Here is a 19,878-nt window from a genome sequence, read left to right as displayed (position 1 = left end):
TTGCCCCGCGCGTGGCACCGACAGGCCCGCCGCGCTCGGGGAGGTACCGCGCGCCCCGGCTCACGGCGCCTAGATTCGGGGCCTCTTCTCGCTGGGGCTCTCCCGCCGCCCTGGTCACCGGCGGGGCAGCAGGAGCCTCGCGTGACCCCGGTTACTCAGCAAGTGGGTCTGGGGTGGCGGACGGCGGGACCTGGGGGCGGGCGGGCGCAGGGAGGAGGCCCCGTTCTTGTCCCGCGCGTGAAGCCCAGCGCAGGGGCGCGTGTGCCGGTGGCAGCGAGGCCACACACACCTCGGGCGCTGGGGGCGGCGGGACCATGAGCCCCGGGTCTCCACAGCCGTCGGAAGTGGGTCCCAGGCCGCTGTCCGCTCGCCTGCGGGGACACAGTCGCTGGACGCTGCCTCCGTGGGTTTGACGGCGACAAGGCCACCGCTTGGCAGCGACACCTGGGGTGGGGGCGGGGCGCGTGATGCTGCTGTTTGGCTTCAGATCGAACCCGCGGGCCGGGCTGGTGTGTGGCACAGACGGGCTTACCGCTTCATGCTCTGATCTCCTCCGTGTTCCTGTTTTGACGTTATTAAAATTCTAGAATCTTATCTTAAAACCGGTTCATAGAGGTTTACTTCCTCAGTTGAGTGAAGACTTGTGTGCAGGAACGGTACTGGTCTAGAACAACCAGGCGCTGCAGCGGTGAGCTGGGCTAGTTGGCTGCCGTCGCTCGAGCGGTGATTACAGCTCGGTGGCTGCGTGGGGTTTGGGAGGCATCTTAGAAGTGACTCGGTTACTAACCCCGTTTTAAGTGGTAAGGTCTCTACCTTAATGCCTGGCTCCCGTGGCCTTGCGGGGTGAGTCTGACGACACCCTGTCATGTCCCTGTGGGCGAGTGACGGACTTACCCTTCCTCACTCAGGGGCCTCTGACAGCTGGAGACGCCTCCTCCACAAGACCACAGGCATCCAGAGAAGGAATGTTTCTGCAGTGAAGAAAAGCACAGAGAGGACCAGTGTAGAGCGTGTATTACTGTTTGTTTAGGAAGGAAGGACTGTAGATAGAGTTCACATACAACGCCTTCCCCTGGCTTTGAAGGGCACAGACAGCTGAAATCACTGGTTCCTGTAGGGAGGGGGCTGGGTGGCTGGGAGACTTTTTACTGAAAACCTTTTGAGTTTTGAGCTATGTGGTTCTATCCCTATTCAAACCATAAAGAAAAACATACCAAGCAGTGTGGTTCCAATTCTTTTTTTAACGCATGTGTGTTGGAGGTATGCAAGCTCACACCCTCACACACGGCTCAGGTCTCCCCCAGAGCAGGTGAGCTGCGGGCTCCAGCTGGCACCCCACGCGTCATACCCGATGCTAGACCCCGATTTTCCTCTTTTTTTTTTTTTGTCTTGCATGAATCTTGCTGGTTTCCCCATGGTGGCTGTGTTCACAGGCATGTATGGCCAACTTTTGTGCTATTTCAGAGCAAAGACTACCTTGCTTTAAATGCATAAGAAGGAGGAATACTTTTTTAAAAACAGCAAGTTTTTTAAGGAAATGATGAAAGAGGATAGACATTGAGAATTAGAGAACTTGCCCTTCAATTCCCGTTTCTGTGAAAACCGCCCGAAGAGGGAGACGAGCTGAGGGTGAGGGGCAGTCGAGCCGGACGCCGAGGCGAAGAGAGACCATGAATCCACAGTCACACCCCCGGGTTTGAGCTGCCTGCCTCCGTGAAGGGATAACACCTCTCTCCCAGGTGGCTTGAGATGAAAAATTGTGTATGCGCCTGCCCCACGAAACTGTTAGAGACACAAATATGTGTGAGGCTTCAATCCTCAAGTGAAGGAAACAGAGATGAGTCGGCCCTCCCTGTCCTCCCTGGGGCGTGCGGGGACCTCGCGTGGGGTTCAAGCCCCTAGACGCTGCCCCGAGCTGGAAAGACAGCCATGGAGACAGCCTCAGTGAGAAGACGGTGCTCAGCTTGGTTTTCCTCCTCTTCTCTGTGACTTCAGCCCTCACAGGAGGGATGACAATGAGCCAGAGCTGCCTCTCCATCATCAAAAAATGCGCCATGTTAGAGTTTTAAAGAAAACAGCACCTGAGCGAGTTTAAGAGGAAATCTGGGGACCATGTTTTCCATTGGAGGAAGAATGACTTTTCGGTTAGCTTGGAGTGGTAGCTGCTTAGTGCTGCAGACGTGAACTGAATCAGAGTCAGGAAATGGGGTCTTTTTTCCAGCCTGGAATCCAGGTGCTCTGTGACCTTGGACAGATGTCTCATCCTCCCTGAGACCCTCAGTATAGAAGTCGGAGGGCACTTCCAATGGGGAAGCTTAACATTTAATTGTGCACATGAAGACAGATAATGCACACAAGCCTTTTGTGCTCTGCCATGTTCTACAGAAAATGGATTTTTTGGTAACATACAGGAAAGTGTAGAGAGATCTCATTAGGTATCAAGAAAAAGAAAATTTTACATTTTTAGTATTTTTAACCGGGAAAATAAGAAATAACCCTGGTAGTGCTCCTGGAGTCCCGCGACACTGAACGATGAGAACACTCTGGTACTTACCGTCCGAGTCTTGAGACTCCAGAAGTACCATCTGAACGGAGTTTTAGTTTCTGAAGAGAAGAGGGACTTTGCAGTTCGGAGCAAGGGTGGAGATGGGTGTGAGGGCAGGCAAGTTCTACCCTGCTCCGAATGCCCGCCCTCTGTCCTTACCGGTTCAGCTCCGTGGGACCAATCCAAACCGGAAAAGCCTGCCCTACCAGCTTGGACTACGTCTCGCATCCTGTTTCTGCTCTGCAAACCCAGCAGTGATGGGGAGGGGGCTTCCCTGAGTTCTTAAGTCTTTATTTTCTAAACTGGTGTAGGCTGACAACACATGCCTGGATGCTTGGTCCCTCGGGCTTTCCTGTACGCCAAGAGCAAAAGCCGGGTCTGCATCGAACCCGTCTGATGTCACTCTCTGGGGTGTCTGTGTTTCCGAATACAGCTTCCAATCAGCCTTCAACTGGCTATTTAAAAAAATCAGTCAGTGAGGTGAAACTTAAAAAAAATAAATAACGGCTCTATAAGCTATAACTCACGTGAAATAAAATTCACAACTTCAAAGTATGAATTTAGTCGTTTTTAGTATATTCACAGAATTGTGCAGTCATTACCACTATCTAATTTGGGAACGTTTTCCTCACCCCAGAAGTAACCCTCCTACCCATTCGCAGCCATTCTCAATCCCTGCTCTCCCCAGCCTGGCAACCAGGAGTCACTTTGCTCTGTGACTGCCTACCCTGTACCTTGCACGTAAACAGGCTCATACGTGGAAAAACCTGTATCTGGTCTTTTGTGTCTGGCATCTTTCACGTAGCATGTTTTCAAGGTTCATCTTTATTGTAGGCCATATCAGTACTGCGTTTTGGGGGGCAGGGTAAGGCCAGGATCCACTCAGGAGAGCCTGGCACTGTCCAGGGAAAGCCCGCGGCCCCATGCCAAATGTTACTGCTTCAGACCCTAGTCTTGCTGAGAGCAGAGCCCAATGTGGGCATGACCTCAGGACCCCGAGATGGTGACCTGAGCTGAAACCAAGAGTCGGGCGCTTCGCTGACTGAGCCCCCCTCTGTGGACAACGTCTTTTGATGCAGGAAGGGCAGATTTCCCTAAGTGCAGTGTCTGTTTCTTCTCCTGCTACCTGTGCCTTTGGTGTCATAGCCAAGAAACCATTGCCAGACCCCGTGTCCTAAAGCTTTTGCCCTAAGTTTTCATCTAGCCGTTTATAGTTTTAGGTCCTACATTTAGGTCGTTTATCCATTTTGAAAGACTTCTGGTAATGGGGTTACCTAAGAATCCAACTTCATTGTGATAAAAGCGTCTTACTTAAAAAACTAAAGGCGTGGAGTACAAATCCTATATTTTTACTTCCCCTTTACATCAGATCACACAGGTTTCCTCTAGACGCAATAATTAGCAGGTAGGATTCATTGTCATATAATTCTTGGTGTCCTTACCAGAAATTGAGAAAGTGAATTGTGCCAAGGGTCGGGCAGGAAATCATACAAGCCCGTTGTTTCCAGTACTTTGCTTCTAACAGCATTCGAAGTTGTCTCAATTAAATTATCAGCCAATAGATTGTCAAAAGTAATTTTAATGACAGAGCACTCTGTGATTATTTATCTCTGGCACATGACCTGGTGAGAGTCCAAGGGCTGGGGTCTGGCGTGCCTTTGGAGCCCTCGGTCCCCCCTGCTTGCTGCCCAGAGAAGCCTGCCCCGTGCTGACATTCACGGCAAGAAGGAGCGAAACGGCCGATGCCACACTTGCCTCGTGCCGCCTTAAACAGTTTTCATTCAGTGAAAGATTTTTTAAGTCTTTACTTTGGCTGTTTAATAATTATCTACGAAATCTCATGACTGTGTTCTAATCGTGATTTAATCATTGTAATGACTCAGGTAGAACCTTCTTTACTGCAGAAAATCTATTTTATATTATTTTATAGTTCTGGTGAAATACACATGCATTAAATTTGCCATTTTAGCCAGTGTTCAAGCACGTTACCAAACTCAGCTACTCTCACATTGCTGTACATTCAATCCAGGACTCTTTCCATCAGCAAAATTAAAACTCCATACCCACTAACAACAAAATGTAGAAACATTCTCCACTAGTAGAGCCTTGTGGCTCTAGGAAAAAGAATGTTTAATTCAATGTATCTGTTTTTCTTGCACAGCAAAGTGATAGGGTCCTCAAGCATAAATTATTGTGATAAAACGTTGGGGCCGGGTGATAGCAACAAGAGACCAAACAGAAACAGCCACCCTGTGGAACTTGGGATCGCTGCCCAAGAGTTCGCTTATTCTGTTAAAATGCATGATGGTGACATCAAATCACCGTGGCATTTAGATTTCATTGACCGTATCTGAAAGATCATCCGATAAAATATTTATTTTTAAAAGAAATATTTACAGTATGCCAGAAATTGTGTCCTTTGCAACTATTTGTCTTTATTATGAAAAACTTAGTGGTGCCTGGGTGGCTCAGTCATTAAGCCTCTGCCTTCGGCTCAGGTCATGATCTCAGGTCCTGGGATCGAGTCCCGCATCGGGCTCTCTGCTCAGCGGGGAGCCTGCTTCTGCCTCTCCTCCCCACTTGTGCTCTCTCTCGCTACCTCTGTCTTTCTTTCTCTCAATAAATAAAATACTTAAAAAAAAAAAAAAAGAAAAAGTTACATGCTAACTTTAAAATATATTATCCTTTTTATCATGGTGGTTTTTTGAGTTCTCCAGGGGCATGTGGCGTTTGAAGACCGCTCCAGGGGTGTGTAGGGATCCCTCTGTCCCTCTGAAAACGTCTGAGCACTCCCTGGTTGGTGTCCCGGCAAGACTCATGACCATGTAGTGACTGCTGAGGGTCAGGCCTGCTATCCTAGTGTCAAACCGGCCGAACTCCACAAACGGGGCTGCCTGTCCTCATTCCAAACCAGTCAGGACTTCAAAGCTCAGTGTTTACTAAGGAAAGTTTTAAGAAAAACCTTCATTATGGCACCCGTTCTGGGTTAGCAGGCGAGTTAGCTGCCTGAAACCGCCCACCTTTTCTTCCCGGTGTGGTGACCACAGCCGCGACATTTCGGAGTAGAGTAACCCGCAGAATGGGAGGAATCGCGCCCATCACGGTCACAGAGACAAACTGTGATCCCACTTGTGTGAGGGGTGGGGGGGAGTCGCGGTCCTGGAGCCCTGGGGCTGGTGATGGCCAGGGACTGGGGGGGGGGGGGGGCGGCAGGGCGTCGTGTTCGAGGGGACAGACTCAGTCCACAGCATCAAAGGCACGTGGATGGTGGGGACCTGGCACAGACTGTCAGTTTTATGTTATGTGTATTTTGCCACAATAAAAAAGTAGGGAAAATGCTGATATCCCATTTCAGGCCTCTTTTTGCTAAACTTGGGGTCCGTTCAACATACGAAGCGTGTTTGCCACTGTGTGGGATGGACAAAGCCAGCCTCAGCATCAAACAGGTCAGACTAGCTTTATCTGGATATTCATTTCACATCAGCACAGTAGGACGTATTTTGAAGGAAACTACTAGAAGTGAGACACAACTTAGCTGTGTCTTGGACCAAACGGGCTTGTCCAACGTGCTGATTCTCCCTGCTCACGCTGGGATGTGGCCTGGGTCCCACAGGGGTGGGAGGACGAGAGGCAGCCCGAGGTGCTCAGAGCACGTGCACGGCGTCCAGTCTGGGGAAGAAGTGCGAACGTCGAGATGCTCACTGCTCTCGTCAGACGGGTTCCGGCTCCCTGGACGCGTTTACCGAATGGAGGCGCACAGGGATTCAGGCCGCTCTGCAGGTTCACTGGTGTCGGGACGGAGGTGGCATGGGGGGGGGCGGCTGCTGTTCAGACACACGTTCGTGATGGGACGGCATAGCCCAAGCTGAAAAGGACCCCCCGGAGTGCACGCCGTAGGCCCGGCCCCAGGGTCCTGATGAGTCTCGTGGCCGCGGGGTGCCGTCCCCGTATGCAGAGGCCAGCCCGTGCGGCCTGCGGGGACGGATACGAAATCCCACCTGTCTTTAAAGAACATGGGGTGGGACTTCCTGGTTTGCTGGGCTGTGCACCCCCGTGGCAGCAAGGTGGGAGCCCCGCCGCACCCCCTTCACCCTGCGCGTGGGAGGCAGGCCCGAGGAGCCGTGCTTCCTCACCGAGGGTGGCCGTTCCCGGACCGACGTTTTCGGGTGCCCTGCTGTCGTGTGCCTGGAGGCGTTTTATTCCTGGGGCAGTGCAGGGTGGGTGAGGACCTTGTTTCCTTTAGCTTTTTTGCTTTTGCTCTGATTTTCAGGGATCTGTGGGTGGGGAAGTTGGGAGACGGACTCCCCGAAAATCGTGGGTTTCATGTGTGCAGTCCCCAGCCGGACAGCACCCGCTTCTCCTGGGAACTTGTCAAAAATACAGGTCTCGCGCCGGCGTCCGGATCAGCACCGTCGTGACCTCGGGGGGCCTCCAGGTGGTTCTGACGCCCGCCTGGTTTGAGAACCACACAGACCCGTGTGCTGGGAGCGATTTGCTCTTGACAACTTGACATGACGTCTAGATGACGCAACGACGCGTTCAGTGTAAACTTCATTGGACGTTTCGTTTATGTGTATTTTGGAGCCACTGTAATTAGTTTTCAGTTACATTGAAGAGCACTCGTCCGTCCTGCCTGATGAATAAAGGCCTCTGTTGCCAGGTGAGGAACAACCCATCCTAATCCAGAAAACCATGGGCCAGACTGGCGGTGACCTCAGATGCCAGCACGGTGCCGCCCGTGGGAGGTGACCTGGGGTCCTCTCCCCGACAACTGCGTGGGCACCTGAGCCAAGGCCAGGGACAGTCAGGCGTTCCCCAGGGCACACGGCGAATACCAGCTTTTCTGGGGACAGACCTGCTCTGTCCTTCCAGCCAGTGCAAGGACCCTGCCTCCCGAGACGTCTGAAGCCTCCTTTTCACCACCTTCCTTCCTTCCTTCACTTTGACTCTTTTGAAGTACAGCCATTTGGTCCTTGAGAAATGCAAACCCTATCAAGTCAGTTCCTAACCCAGTGTCCTTGCAGGACACTGCCCTCAGGCGAAATGCGGAGCTTCCAGGGGGCTCTTGCTTCCCTCCTGCCCCTGAGGGTCTGCCCCCGCCTCAGGGCTGTCCAGACCCTAAGCTGGGCCAGCGGGGCAGCCGTGGGTAGAGGCCCTCGCCAGGCCCCTGTGTCATTTCACCCTCCCTCCTGCGGATTAGTTTTGAGGTTGCTCTTCGCGCCCAGCCTGAGCCCCAGCACCGTCCTGCCCGCAGCGCTGGAAGAGCTGACCCCACACTCTCGTCTCTGCGCAAGCTCCGTGAGCACAGGTGTATTGTGACACGCTTGTCGCTCAGGGAGCAAGGCTATTTCGGGCGCCCTTCCCCACCACTCATTTGCTCCCTGTCTCTCGCGCTGTAGTTTGGGGCTGAGTTCCGGAGGTTCTCGTTGGACCGCCACAAGCCGGGGAAGTTTGAAGACTTCTACAAGCTGGTCGTGCACACGCACCACATCTCCAACACGGACGTGACCATCGGCTACGCGGACGTGCACGGGGACCTGCTGCCCATCAACAACGACGACAACTTCTGCAAGGCCGTGTCCAGCGCAAACCCTCTGCTCCGGGTCTTCATCCAGAAACGAGGTACGGGGGTGGAGGGGGGTGCTGCTTGTCCCCAGTGCCCGTCACAGTGGTGCGGTACCCACTGTCGTCTGTCAGGACAGAACCACGTGGTTCTCATGTCTAGCCCGTGGGCAGGTGAAAGAAAGTGATGTTTGTTGGGTCAATGATAATTTGTTAGAAAGGCTCAGACAATTTAAAATGCATTTTCTGTCTTCAGTCGTGTGGGCTTCTGATGTCCAGATACTGAGGAAGAAATCATATTGACGCTGTCATATTTTAACTGGAAGCAAGGGAGTTCGCTAACAAACGGGCTTTAGCCAGTAACCCGAGAGGGAAGCTGTGGCTGCCGGTCTGTGTTCTCCACCATCTTCTCAGGGTTGGAAAGGACGCGAGCTTTAAATTATAACTCCGGTTAACTTTTCGCTCTCAGGGCCGAGCTTTGCTGTAACACTATCACTTTATGGGAAAATAAGCCGCTCGTGTAGGGTTCTGGTTGGGAGGGAGGAGCCCTGCTGCTGAGTCCAAGCGCGTCCCCCTGCCACTCACAGCTGCCTTTTAGATGTTTGTTTTCATCTCAAACTCGGGAGAAACTTCCCATTTCACAGTGAAATACTGAGGAGAACCCTGCAGGTGAGGCTCGACATTTGGAAAACGGCGTTTCCTGGTCAACTTGGTCATGACCGGGCCTTCTGTGCCCCCAGCGAGCACCTCAGGGACCCCGCTGGCCGCCTGCATGGGGCAGCGCACCTCGGGGACCCTTGCAGAGGGACGACAGCAGCTCGCGGTGGGGACGGGGGGCTGGGCACACCCTGTAGCCGCCACAGTGCTGGGGGCAGGAGGAGGCCGGGACCCGGGGCCGTGGGTGGGGCCGGGAGCCCGGCTCTGAAGGCAGGCAGGGTCCCCGCGGCGCGGGCGGCCATCTGGACTAGGGGCCTTCAAGCGGCCGCACACGCAGGTGCCCGAGCGTGCTGGCCGGCAGCCCGTGCTGCGGGAGGACTCGTGAGGTCGACTGCTTTGTGGGCTGGGCGGGAGCACACAGAGAGGGAACCGCAGGAGATCTGCTGACCTCCCTTCCCGACGGGTCCTCTGGCATGAGATCACACGGCTTTGCCTCTGCGTCTGGCTGAGCTGGACGTCCCGCCGATGGTTCCCAGAAGCCTCACAGCTGTCACTTCCTCACGATGACGTCGGCTCCGGCCCGGCCCCCAGCGTGCTGGCCCAGCTCAGCGCAGCCCCCGGGGTCCTCCTGCTCTCGTCCCCTTCCCTGGGGCCACACCTGCTGCTCCCGCCTGGCACCTGTGCCGCCCTCGTCCCCCGGGGCTCCCTCACGCCACCCTCTCCCAGCGGACCGGCCCGAGCTGCTCTGCCTCGTTCCCTCACGTCCCCCGGCTTCCCCGTGGGGCGTCGGGTCAGCTGTTCTCTGAACGCGGCACCCCGCAGCCCACGGCCCTGCCCCGGCCGCCCCAGGTCAGGGTGTGTGTGCTCCAGGGTGGGTGTGCGGTGGGCGTGCAAGCTGCGGATCTGCCCACCGGCCTCGTCAGCCGCCACACGGACTGCCCTCCAGCGCGCTGGGCCTGGGGACCGAGGCCCGCCGAGAGCACCCTTCTGGGCTGAGGGCTGGTGGCGCCCGGCGCCCCTCGCTGCTGATTCACTGAGGCTGAGATGATGCGGGAAGCCCCGGGGTTTGTGTGTTTGCGGCTGGGCACGTGTCAGCTTCGCAAGGGGGCTCAGAAGCCTTTGAGGCTCTCCATCCTGTCTTAGTTGTTTACTGTTCCTTCTCCACTGTCCTCGGACAAATAGCCCAAAGTTTAACCCGCCAGCTTCGGGTCTCTGAGCCCCTGGGTTTGCAGTGTGAACACGTTCCCTGCAAGCCTACCTTTCTTTGTCAGGTGACAGCAAGGAGCACGGGGGACCTCAGTTCAGACCCAATGTTGTTTCTGGTCCATAAAATGGGGCGGCAGTGCCCACCTCACATAGTTGTCAGACTTCAGTGGGAAAGTGCCCCGAACCTTTCCTCAGCCCAGGCTCGTGGTCCCGTCCGTGGGGACACTAGGGCTCCATTCTCACCACCCTCGGTGGACGGTCACTGTGAGCACCGTGTCCGGGTGAGAGAGGCAGGGAGCTTGGGTTTTCGTGGACGGCAGGAAGCAGGAGCCGTCTTCACGCCCTGCGTGTTCAGGACGAACTCGATGACTGGGGGAGTGTCTGTCCGTGGGCAGGACCTCGCTGAGGCTACCCTGTGAGGTGACATCCGAGTCCCCTGTCCTTTCCCTGCAGCAAGGGTTCCAAGATGTCCGTCACATACGCTGTTCTCGTGGCTGGGCTGTGGCCACACCCTGTCCTTCACATCCTGACCTCATGAACTTGGATGCGTCCTGTAAGAAAAAGCTCGTTACTGTTCCGCGTGAAGAGTCCTCAGTCTTCCAACAGACGTTGAAGTAAACCCGCAGTTCGGTTTGGGAAAACTGCTTTGTCACTTACTAATCTCTTCCCCCAAACCCACACAGATGTCCCAGTAAAACTCCAGACCCGTGTCCCTTCATCAGGGACTCACCTTCCCACACCGGAACTTGTGCGGGGCTGCTCGTGGCAGCCGTGAGTGGACAGCCTGGATGTGCCATGGGACAGGACAGAGGGGCCGAGGGGGCACAGGCCCTCGGAGAGAATGGGAGGCGAGAGCAGCCGGGCGTCCAGGCTGCTGTCCTGGGGCTCTCTTCAGCCCATCCTCCCCGGTGAACTCGCTCCAGTCTGTTTGTTGCCCACACTCAGTGCTCAGGGCACCCGGGGGGCCGTTCGCAGACGAGCAGAGCAGGGAACAGTCAGCAGCCGATGCGGCTGAGATAGGAAGGGCCCCGCTCCACCTCCTGCTTCTGCTCTCAGGCGGAAAAACGTCCTTCCCACAGTCCACGCAGTGTCCTCTTTGTCACTTTCTTCCGCGTTTTCTTTAATTGTGGCAAAATCCATATGACATAAAGTTTGTCATCGACCAGTTCAGGGACTTTAATACGTTCCCAGTGATGTACAACCATCGCCTCCCTCTTTTTCCTGATGCTTTGCAGCCTGTAGGACTGAGTCCGTCTGTCTTCTCGCGGACTCCCATGCCGCCCTCCCTCCACCCCAGCAGCCGCCGCCCGGCTTTGCGTCTGTATGGTGGCGACCCTCCGAGAACCTCGTAGAAGTGGAATCCCACAGCATTTGTCTCTGTAACTGGCTCGTGTCACTGAACACAGTGTCCTCAGGATTCTTCCACGCTGTGTCATGTTGCACAATTTCCTTCCTTTGTGAGGTTGGATACCGTTCTTTCATGTGGGCAGAGCACATTTCGTTCGTCAGTCATCCATCAGCAAACGTGGGGGTTTCCTCAGTGTTTGGCTGTTGTGAATAATGCAGCTGTGAATGTGAGACAACGTCTCTTTGAGACCCTCCTTTCGACCCTTCTGGGAACACACCCTGTACCACGTACGTTACTGCTTCATGTGGTAAATGTAGTTCTGATGTTTTGAGGAACTGTCCTACTGTTCTCCACAAGGGCTGCCCCGACTTGCATTCCTACCAACAGTGCACAGGGGTCCAGTTTCTCCACATCCTCTCCAATACCTCTTGTTTTTAGGATTTTCTTTTTATCTTTTTTTCTCCCCCCCCCCCAATGCGGGACTTGAACTCACAACCTCCAGATCAAGACCTGAGCTGAGATCAAAAGTCAGACACCTAACCGGCTGAGCCACCCAGGCCCCCTCTGATTTCTCAAGAGTAGCCATCACAATGGGTATGAGATGGGATCTCGTACTTTTGACTTCTAAGTCCCCATTATTTAGGGATGTTGAGTATATTTTCAGTGCCTGATGGCCAGTTGTCCATCTTCTTTGGAGAGACGTCTGTTCGGGTCCTTTGCCCATTTTTGCACCACATTCTCTTTCGTTGGCTTCAGGCGTTGTTCATGTTCTGGATGATCATCCCTTATCAGATGTATGACTGGCAAGTGTTTTCTCTCATTCTGTGGGCTGCCTTTTTCCCCTGTGGGATTATGTATTTTGATGTACAACATTTTGATGTACAACATACAACAAAAATACAACATGTATTTTGTACGAAGTCAAATTTGTCAATTTTTTCTTTCAGTAACTGTGCCTTCGCTGTCAAATCCAAGAAATCACTGCCAAACCAACGTCCTAAGGCCTTTGTCCTAAGTATTCTTCCAAAGGTTTTGTAGTTTTAGGTCTTACATTTAGGTTTTTAGCTTTTATAACTGGCCACGCGTTAGCCTTCCCTGAGACCTTCCTCCGTGCGAGGCTTCCCAGGACTGTCTCCTGTCCTTCCCTTGTGTCCGTCAGACTCCCGGGAGCAGCTCTTGTAGGAGAGGCTCAGTGGGCACCCGACGGCCACCGCTTTGTCTGTCTGGCCATGTCTTGGTTTCTCTGTCACTTTGCAGCACGGTTTTGCTGGATAGAGGGTTCTCTGCTGACCGGTGTTTCTTCTTACAGCTTTGACCGTATTGGTGCACCTTCGCGGAAACTGAAGTTTCTGATGAAGAGCCTGTAGATAATCTTACTGGACGTTCTCCCTTGGACACGAGGACTCTCTCGTCTCTCGCTGCTTCCACGGCTCTCTCCTTGTCTTGAAAGTCTGGGTGTAGCGCGTCTCCGAGTGGGTCTCTCTGACTTGGAATTTGCTGACCATCTGGAATTTTATATTCATGTCTTTCTTACAGTTAGGAAGGCTTTCTTCAGCTGTTATTTCTTCAAATACTCTCTCTGCCCCTTTCTCCTCCTTAGACTCCCACAATGTGTACACTGGTCCTCTTGATGGTGTCCCACGGGTCCCTTGGTCTCTGTTTGTTTTTTTTTTTTTTCATTGACTTTCTACTCCACAGTATTAATCATTTCCACTGTCCCCAAAGATGTCCTGTCTTCAAGTTCACTGATATTTCTTCTGTCTGCTCAAATCTGCTTTGTGTCCCTCTAGTGAGCTTTTCATCTCAGTTACTCTACAGCTCCAGAACTTTTTTTTTAATGTTCATTTAGCCAGCATATGGTACATCATTAGTTTTTGATGTAGTGTTAGATGATTCATTAATTTCTTATAACAACCAGACTTCTTGGGGTTTCTTTTCTGATTTTTCTACTTCTTTATATTTCCATTTAGTTCATACTTTTTCTTTCATGATTTCACTTACATCTTCCTTTAGTTTTTTAACATCTTGAAGACGGTTGTTTTAAAGCCTGTCTAGTAGATCTGACTCAGGTCTTTTTCAGGGACTGATGCTGTTGAATTCTCTTTCCTTTCAGTGGGTCAGACTCTCCTGTTGCCTTATGTGTCCTGTGATTTTTTGGCTGACTGACCACTGGACGTTCAGGTCTCATGATGTGGTGACTCTAGAAATCAGATTCTCTCCTTCCCCAGGGTTTGCTGTTTTGCTGTCCAAGTTCTTTGGGTTGTCGGCGGGCTGCCTCTGTGCCGAGGACCAGCCTGAGGTGTAAGCTGCTGTCTCCTCGGGTCTTGTCGGAGCCTTTCCTTGGGCACGCACAGCCCCTTCCTAATTCCCACCTCTGCAGCTGTTTCTGAATGTCCTAATGTGTGGCTCCCAAAAGGGGGCCAAGGGGGCCCTTGCCCTTTCAATGCCCTTGGCATCGCTAGAGCTAGAGCCGGAGGGGTGTCAGCGATGGCCATCAGGCTCGATGTTGGCACCTGTGAGACGGGAAGCCGCCGTCAGTGATCAGAGCGTAGACCCTGCTACTGGAGGATAGGTCCTTGCCCATCTGGCGTCTGCGGGCTGTTCCAGAAACACGTGCACAGCTGCCTCGGCATGGCCGGCAGGCTGCGACCATGCTGAGAGCTAGGAGAGACCCAGACTGACGACTTCCCCTGGACAGCTGCAGGCCTTTGGCAGACCCCACGGTCCCCAAAGAGTCCCATCAGACAGAGTCTGCCCCTGCAGTCGTTGCTTGGGTGGGGAGAGATTCCTGGTGCTCCCTGCGCTGCCCTCGTCCCAGCATCCTCCTGTGTTTTTCTTATGACGTCACTGTTGAAAATGACCCCAGCGTAGTGCAGGAGGGCTGCTGAGTCTTCCTCAGGGCAAGAGGGATAGAGTGTTCTCTATGTAGAAAGTGCTCTTGGCTGTGAGCTCAACATTGTGAGCTGGTGACATACAGTGAATTCGTGTCATTAAACACACACACACAGAGCACAAGGGCTTGTATTGCTCAGTGGATAAAGACATGATCAAGAGGCTCAGAGGAACCTACCCCTGTATTTTCCCAGGAGTCATGGTTCAATGTTCCAGAGACTTTATAGAACATAACTACTGTGAATAATGAGAATCAACTCTATATGAGAAGTCCAGAATGGGACGATCCACAGAGACAGACACAGATTCATGGTGCTGGCGGAAGGGGTATTGGGAAGGTTAGGGTTTCTTTACTGGACACTGGAAATATTCTGGAATCCAGCAGTGATGTTGACTGCTGGGCTTGTAAATATACTCAGGACCATTGAATTTTACTCTTTAAGTGGGTAGATATATGATAGGTATATGTATGTAAACTATGCTTCAATAAATAAATTTTATCTCAGTATCTCTGTTTGAAAAGTATGAGATTTAAACCAGACTCTCCAGGGTCTGAGCTTGGACTCTGGGCGATGTGGTCTGGGCTCGTCTTTAGCCTTTGTTTCCAAAATTCAGCCATTTTCAATAGGTGTGAATACTTGCACTTTTTAATTAATTAATTAATTTCAAGACAGTGCTCAGGGCCCTCCAGTTGGCTCCTGAGGGCCCTGTGTTTGGGGTCCACTGGTAAACTTAATAGGAACGTGACCAACACTGGGCAAGGTCAGCCAGACCTGCCACTTGGCTGCCCGTAGAAGTCGTGTTCGTGTAGCAGATGTCTGAATCTGATTTTAAAGGACTGGTCCAAGCTGTTAACACAGTGAGTAAGTAAGAAAGCACACACAGGCTGTATCACATCTTTGCTGTCGGATTTTTATCATCTTCAAAACAATCTATTTCCTTTGTAAATACATGTGTTTTACTTACTGCCTTTAGGAACGTGATTCTGAGAAGCAGTTTCCCAGCACCCTCAGATTCCTGGGGGCCCGTGGGGCGCTCAGGGTTAAGAATATGCATAGTCTGCCCTTGGGAGCTCAAATGACAGGCCAGGAATGACTCAGACTTTGTCCCCCTGGGACTGAGTTGGGGACATCTTCCTTAGGGTGTGAGATGGTGTTTCTACCCTTCCTGCGAACCCTGCCTGTGGCCTTCACGTGCGCAGGCTTCTCTCTCCCAGCACTTACCAGACTTCGCAGTCCTCTGTGTGGGGCTGGATGCCTGCTAAACACTGGGGCTTCTCCCTGTGGGTGTATAACAGATGTCCTATGCCTTTCACTTTAATGCTTTGCCCATTAAATTGGTTACAGAATCAAGAGGGCACAGTGGGAGCATCTGGGCTCAGGTTTGTTAGCACACTCAGCCAGCGTTGAGGAAACACTTTCTCTGTCCCCTGCGTGCTCCTCTGGCTCTCCCTGAGGACGCAGGAACATTTTGGACAGCTGGCCCAAACCAGAGAACGCGGACAAGACCAGCAGAGATCCTCAGAGTATCTCTATATTTAGCAGAACAAGCAGGAAGTGCAAACCCTAACTGTTTACCACTTATCCATCACATAAACCCCCACACCAGCATCCCTAGCACTCTCATTATTTGAGAGATGGGCCTTTTGCCTCCCAGGCCCCAGCCCAGATCTAGAGGTGGAATCCTTGTTGAATTTGGGGGACTGTTTTGTCCCACAGGAGATGAGTTCTGCAGACATCACGGGAGGCTTGTGCAGACTCAATTGTGCCACAAGACTTTCAGCACAATTGGAGTGTTCTGAAATATCTACCTTTAAAGTACACATAAATACTGCACATTTCCATGTGTCTGGTAACTGTTTCTGGCATCCTGGCCTTCTTCTCGGTGCCCGGAATGCGGAAGACACGCACGTCTCGTCTATCAGAAGTGGCACGCGGGGCGGTGGTGGGAGGTATTTGCTTGTGATTTCACTTAAGTGCGTTGCCAGAGGAAGTAACTACCGATGTTCTTCAAAGTAAGATGTATTCAATCATTGCGGATTTGGTTATACGCACTGGCGGCATCTGAAATCGTTGGGCATAGGAGTCCTGCTTGGGATTGCTTTTCTCCGCATCTTGGTGCAGTAGGAGCCCCTGCGGCTCCTGGGTGGGGCTCACCGCTCAGCAGGAGGCTCTCAGCGTCTCCCGCTGTTTCAGCTGCTGTGGTTCTCTTTCCGCAGACGCTGCCCAGGGTTTAAGGCTGTACGTGGTGAGGGAAAGTGTGGTTTTGCTGAATTAACCTCATCATGTCCTTGGGCCCGTAGGAAGGGACTGACGCCCTTCCACTGTGGGAGCCCTCTCGTGAGACACATTTGCTTCTTTAATTGCCACTGATTTCTCCAAGTTTGCATATTTGGAGAATTTCTTTCTTTTTTTTTTTTTTAACTGAAAGAAAGGGCACACACTCTCCCACTGCTCCACCGTGGGAACATGCAGAAAACAAAATGCCTGGAGCCCGCATTCACCCCTGGAGTAGGAGTGGATGGGGGAGAGAATGTGCTGATGTAGCTCATTAAAAAGAAAACAAAGCCAGAGCCACCCACCATCCAGAAGAATCCAGGGGCTGGTCCTGGCAAGGCTAGCCGTCCGTGCAGGGAGTCAGAGAGCACGCGGTCGTCGGCGTCCCCGGACACGGCTGGCCGGGAGCACCTGGGCCGTGGGCCCACCTCTCCCCCGAGCTGAGCCTTGGGAGGGAGGCGAACGCCCCGTCCCAGAGAACCTGGTACGTGAATGGTGAGTGGGAGCTGGATTCCACTCTCCTCTTGTTTGTTGTCTGGTCCCGTTTACTTTCACACAGTCAAGCCCGTGCTATGCGTATGATTTGGACTTTGCGTTTAAAACTCTAATGTATCATAAGCTCATCCTCTCATTAAACTCTTTGTAAGCTGTTTTGTTTTTAAAAAGCCTTTTGTGCTTATAGCATACTTGTGAAAGATATGTCAGACAAGGTGGAAATAAACACTACCAGCACCCCAAGGAGCCCGCAGCACGTTCTGGCGAGCCTCTCCCAGACGGCTTCATCCAGCTAAACCAGCAAATCGGCTCATAATACACAAACACTTTTAAAGTAATTTTAATTTTTAGATATTCTTTTAAGGTAGTGTTGTATTTTTTTTTAAAGATTTTATTTATTTATTTGACAGAGAGAGATCACAAGTAGGCAGAGAGGCAGGCAGAGAGAGAGGGTCCGGAGAAGCAGGCTCCTCACTGAGCAGAGAACCCGATGCGGGACTCGATCCCAGGACCCTGAGATCATGACCTGAGCTGAAGGCAGAGGCTTAACTCATGGAGCCACCCAGGTGCCCCTAGTGTTATATTTTTGACTTTTTGTGAATGTGTATAGATACACACTACCCTTTTAACAGGAGATATCAGCTATATAAATGTAACAAAACGTAACCAATTCCTTATTTTATATTTAAACTGTTCCAACTTTCTATTCTTAGAAACTGTTGTGCATTTTTACTTCACAGAGTTCTCTCTGTGGGGTAAATTAGCGAAGTGTCTCGCCAGGTTAAAGGCGTGCATGCTCTGAACTAAGGTACCTCGTGTAGGGCGTTCAGTTGACATTTGAGTGGAATCTTTTTATACACATCTTTAAAAACTGTCCTTGTGTGGCATGAAAACTTGTGAGCTTTGACTCTACCCTCTTGAAAGCTATGGTGAAGGCCAGTGAGGGTCTGGCCAAAAGTGTGGGCTGTGGGCTGCCCTCCCATTAGGACAGCACCCAGGTGGGGACCCTGCATGGCTGGGACCTCAGCTGGGACCTCATGGGGCTGTTACCCTACTCCAGACACCTGGGGTGCCCCTCTCAGCCTGGCCTTGCTGGGTGGGAGTGGCAGACCCCGGAGCTGAAAGTGGAGAGCGTGGTCGGTGCTCGGGCCCCACAGTGTCCGCTGGAGCCTCCGTGCCCAAGTCGGGTCTGGCCAGGGGAGACTGGTTCTGATCCGTCATGTCACAGGGCTGGTCAGAGGATGACCAACATGTTTATATCTCAGCCAGTTCTCAAAGAGGCCGAGCTCACGGATGGCCCGTGTGAGGCGGAAACGGCCAAGCGTGGAGCACAGCATGGCCTTCTCTGCAGGGTCAGGCTGACAGGCCGCCGGTGTTAGCAGGATTTCTCTTTGAAACAAATCTTTTTAAACAAAAAACAGCAAACCCCTCAGTGAATAGAGCAGGACTATTTCTGTTTCCAGGGTGGGGCCGGGTCTGTGCCGTCGTCCAGGGTTAGAAGAAAGGGTTCTTCGGCGCTGTGGATGGCCCTCCCACTAAGCTGCACACCCTGACCCAAACCCCGTCTGGTGCCTTTTTGGAAGCTGTCAGAGCTGGGAGCTCGGGCACTTCCCGTGGGAGGTGTCCCCGTCCACGCAGGCCCGCACTCCGGTCACCCCATCCTGGATTCACCAGCTCTCAGGGTTCCCTCCAGCCCTGTGGCAAGCAAACCAGAGACTCTTCCCAGTGGCTGAGAGCAGGTGTCCTGCAGCCCGTGGGCCATTTAACAGGGCCTCTGTGGGGTGTTGCTGTCGCGGGTGGTTTATGGGAACCCTGCCTAGCTGCCTTCTCCGAAGCCCAGCGATAACCACACGCGCCTGCTGGTCCTGGACCGCACACTCTGGGAGGCAGAGGTGTTCTGGCAAGTGTCTCCCATAGCAGGACCTAGGTTCACTTGGGACCTGCTTGTCTGGAATGGATAGACTCGAACCCTGATGGACCGTGTTAGGAAACGTTGCCAAAGGCTGACCGAATGAACGGCCAGCTCCCTCGAGACTTTCTGAGCAAGAGGTTAAGTCTGAGCTTTCTCGTCCGTGTTCGGGGGTTGGCAACCGAGGGATAACCTGGCCTCTTTTTTTTTTTTTTAAGATTTTATTTATTTATTAGACAGACAGAGATCACAAGTAGGCAGAGAGGCGGACGGAGAGAGAGGGGGAAGCAGGCTCTCTGCTGAGCAGAGAGCCTGATGTGGGGCTCGATCCCAGGACCCTGAGATCATGACCTGAGCTGAAGGCAGAGGCTTAACCCACTGAGCCACCCAGGTGCCCCATAACCTGGCCTCTTGTACCTCCTGAAAGTGAGGTCCTTGCTGCTCCGCTTTGACTGCGACAACAGTACCGGGGAGGTCAGCCAGCCTGAAGTCTTCAGCATGAATTATAGAGCCTTCCACTGAAGACTCCCTTCCCGAACGTCACTCACAGCATCCCAGAACGACCAGCCCTTCCCAGCGGCCGGTGTTTGGACAGGCTCACCTCCCTTATGGGCTTCTGCAACCCCGCGTCCTGTCCAGGGACACAGGGACCACTCGGGGCAGCGGGCTGTGCAAGCTGGAACGGAAGGTCCGGGGGCTACACGGGGAGGTGGTGCCAGGCCAGGCATCAGCGGGCAGGCTGAAAAGTCTTTGTGCCGTCCCGGGAGAAGCACGAGGCTGGGGCTCGGTCCAGGAGTGCCAGGCTCACTGAGCAATGGGAAGAGAGGGCGGGAGGGCCCCAGGGGCTGACGCGCCCCCAGAGAGCCTGGTGATCGCTTCCTCGCCTGCGAACAGTAGGTGTACACTAAGGAGCTGGGGAGCCCCTGGCAGAGGGCACTGTCGGCCACGAGGCCCTGCCCAGGACGGGCGGACGGGTGTGGAGGACACA

At 53.0% G+C, this 19,878-nt stretch overlaps 1 protein-coding gene across 1 annotated transcript in view; it reads left to right on the top strand.

The window, feature by feature from the left end:
* PARD6G (par-6 family cell polarity regulator gamma) overlaps nucleotides 1-19,878 on the top strand; it is a 73,507-nt gene that overhangs the window by 11,840 nt on the left and 41,789 nt on the right. The window contains exon 2 of the mRNA XM_046026008.1: nucleotides 7,945-8,167. Coding sequence (XP_045881964.1) covers nucleotides 7,945-8,167 — 223 coding nt within the window. The remainder of the gene's footprint in view (nucleotides 1-7,944; nucleotides 8,168-19,878) is intronic.

Source organism: Meles meles, chromosome 12 (assembly GCF_922984935.1).
Source record: "Meles meles chromosome 12, mMelMel3.1 paternal haplotype, whole genome shotgun sequence".
In the NCBI taxonomy this organism is placed as follows: Eukaryota; Metazoa; Chordata; class Mammalia; order Carnivora; family Mustelidae; genus Meles; species Meles meles.
Note: the sequence above shows the minus strand (reverse complement) of the source record. Positions and strands in the feature narration are given on the sequence as shown.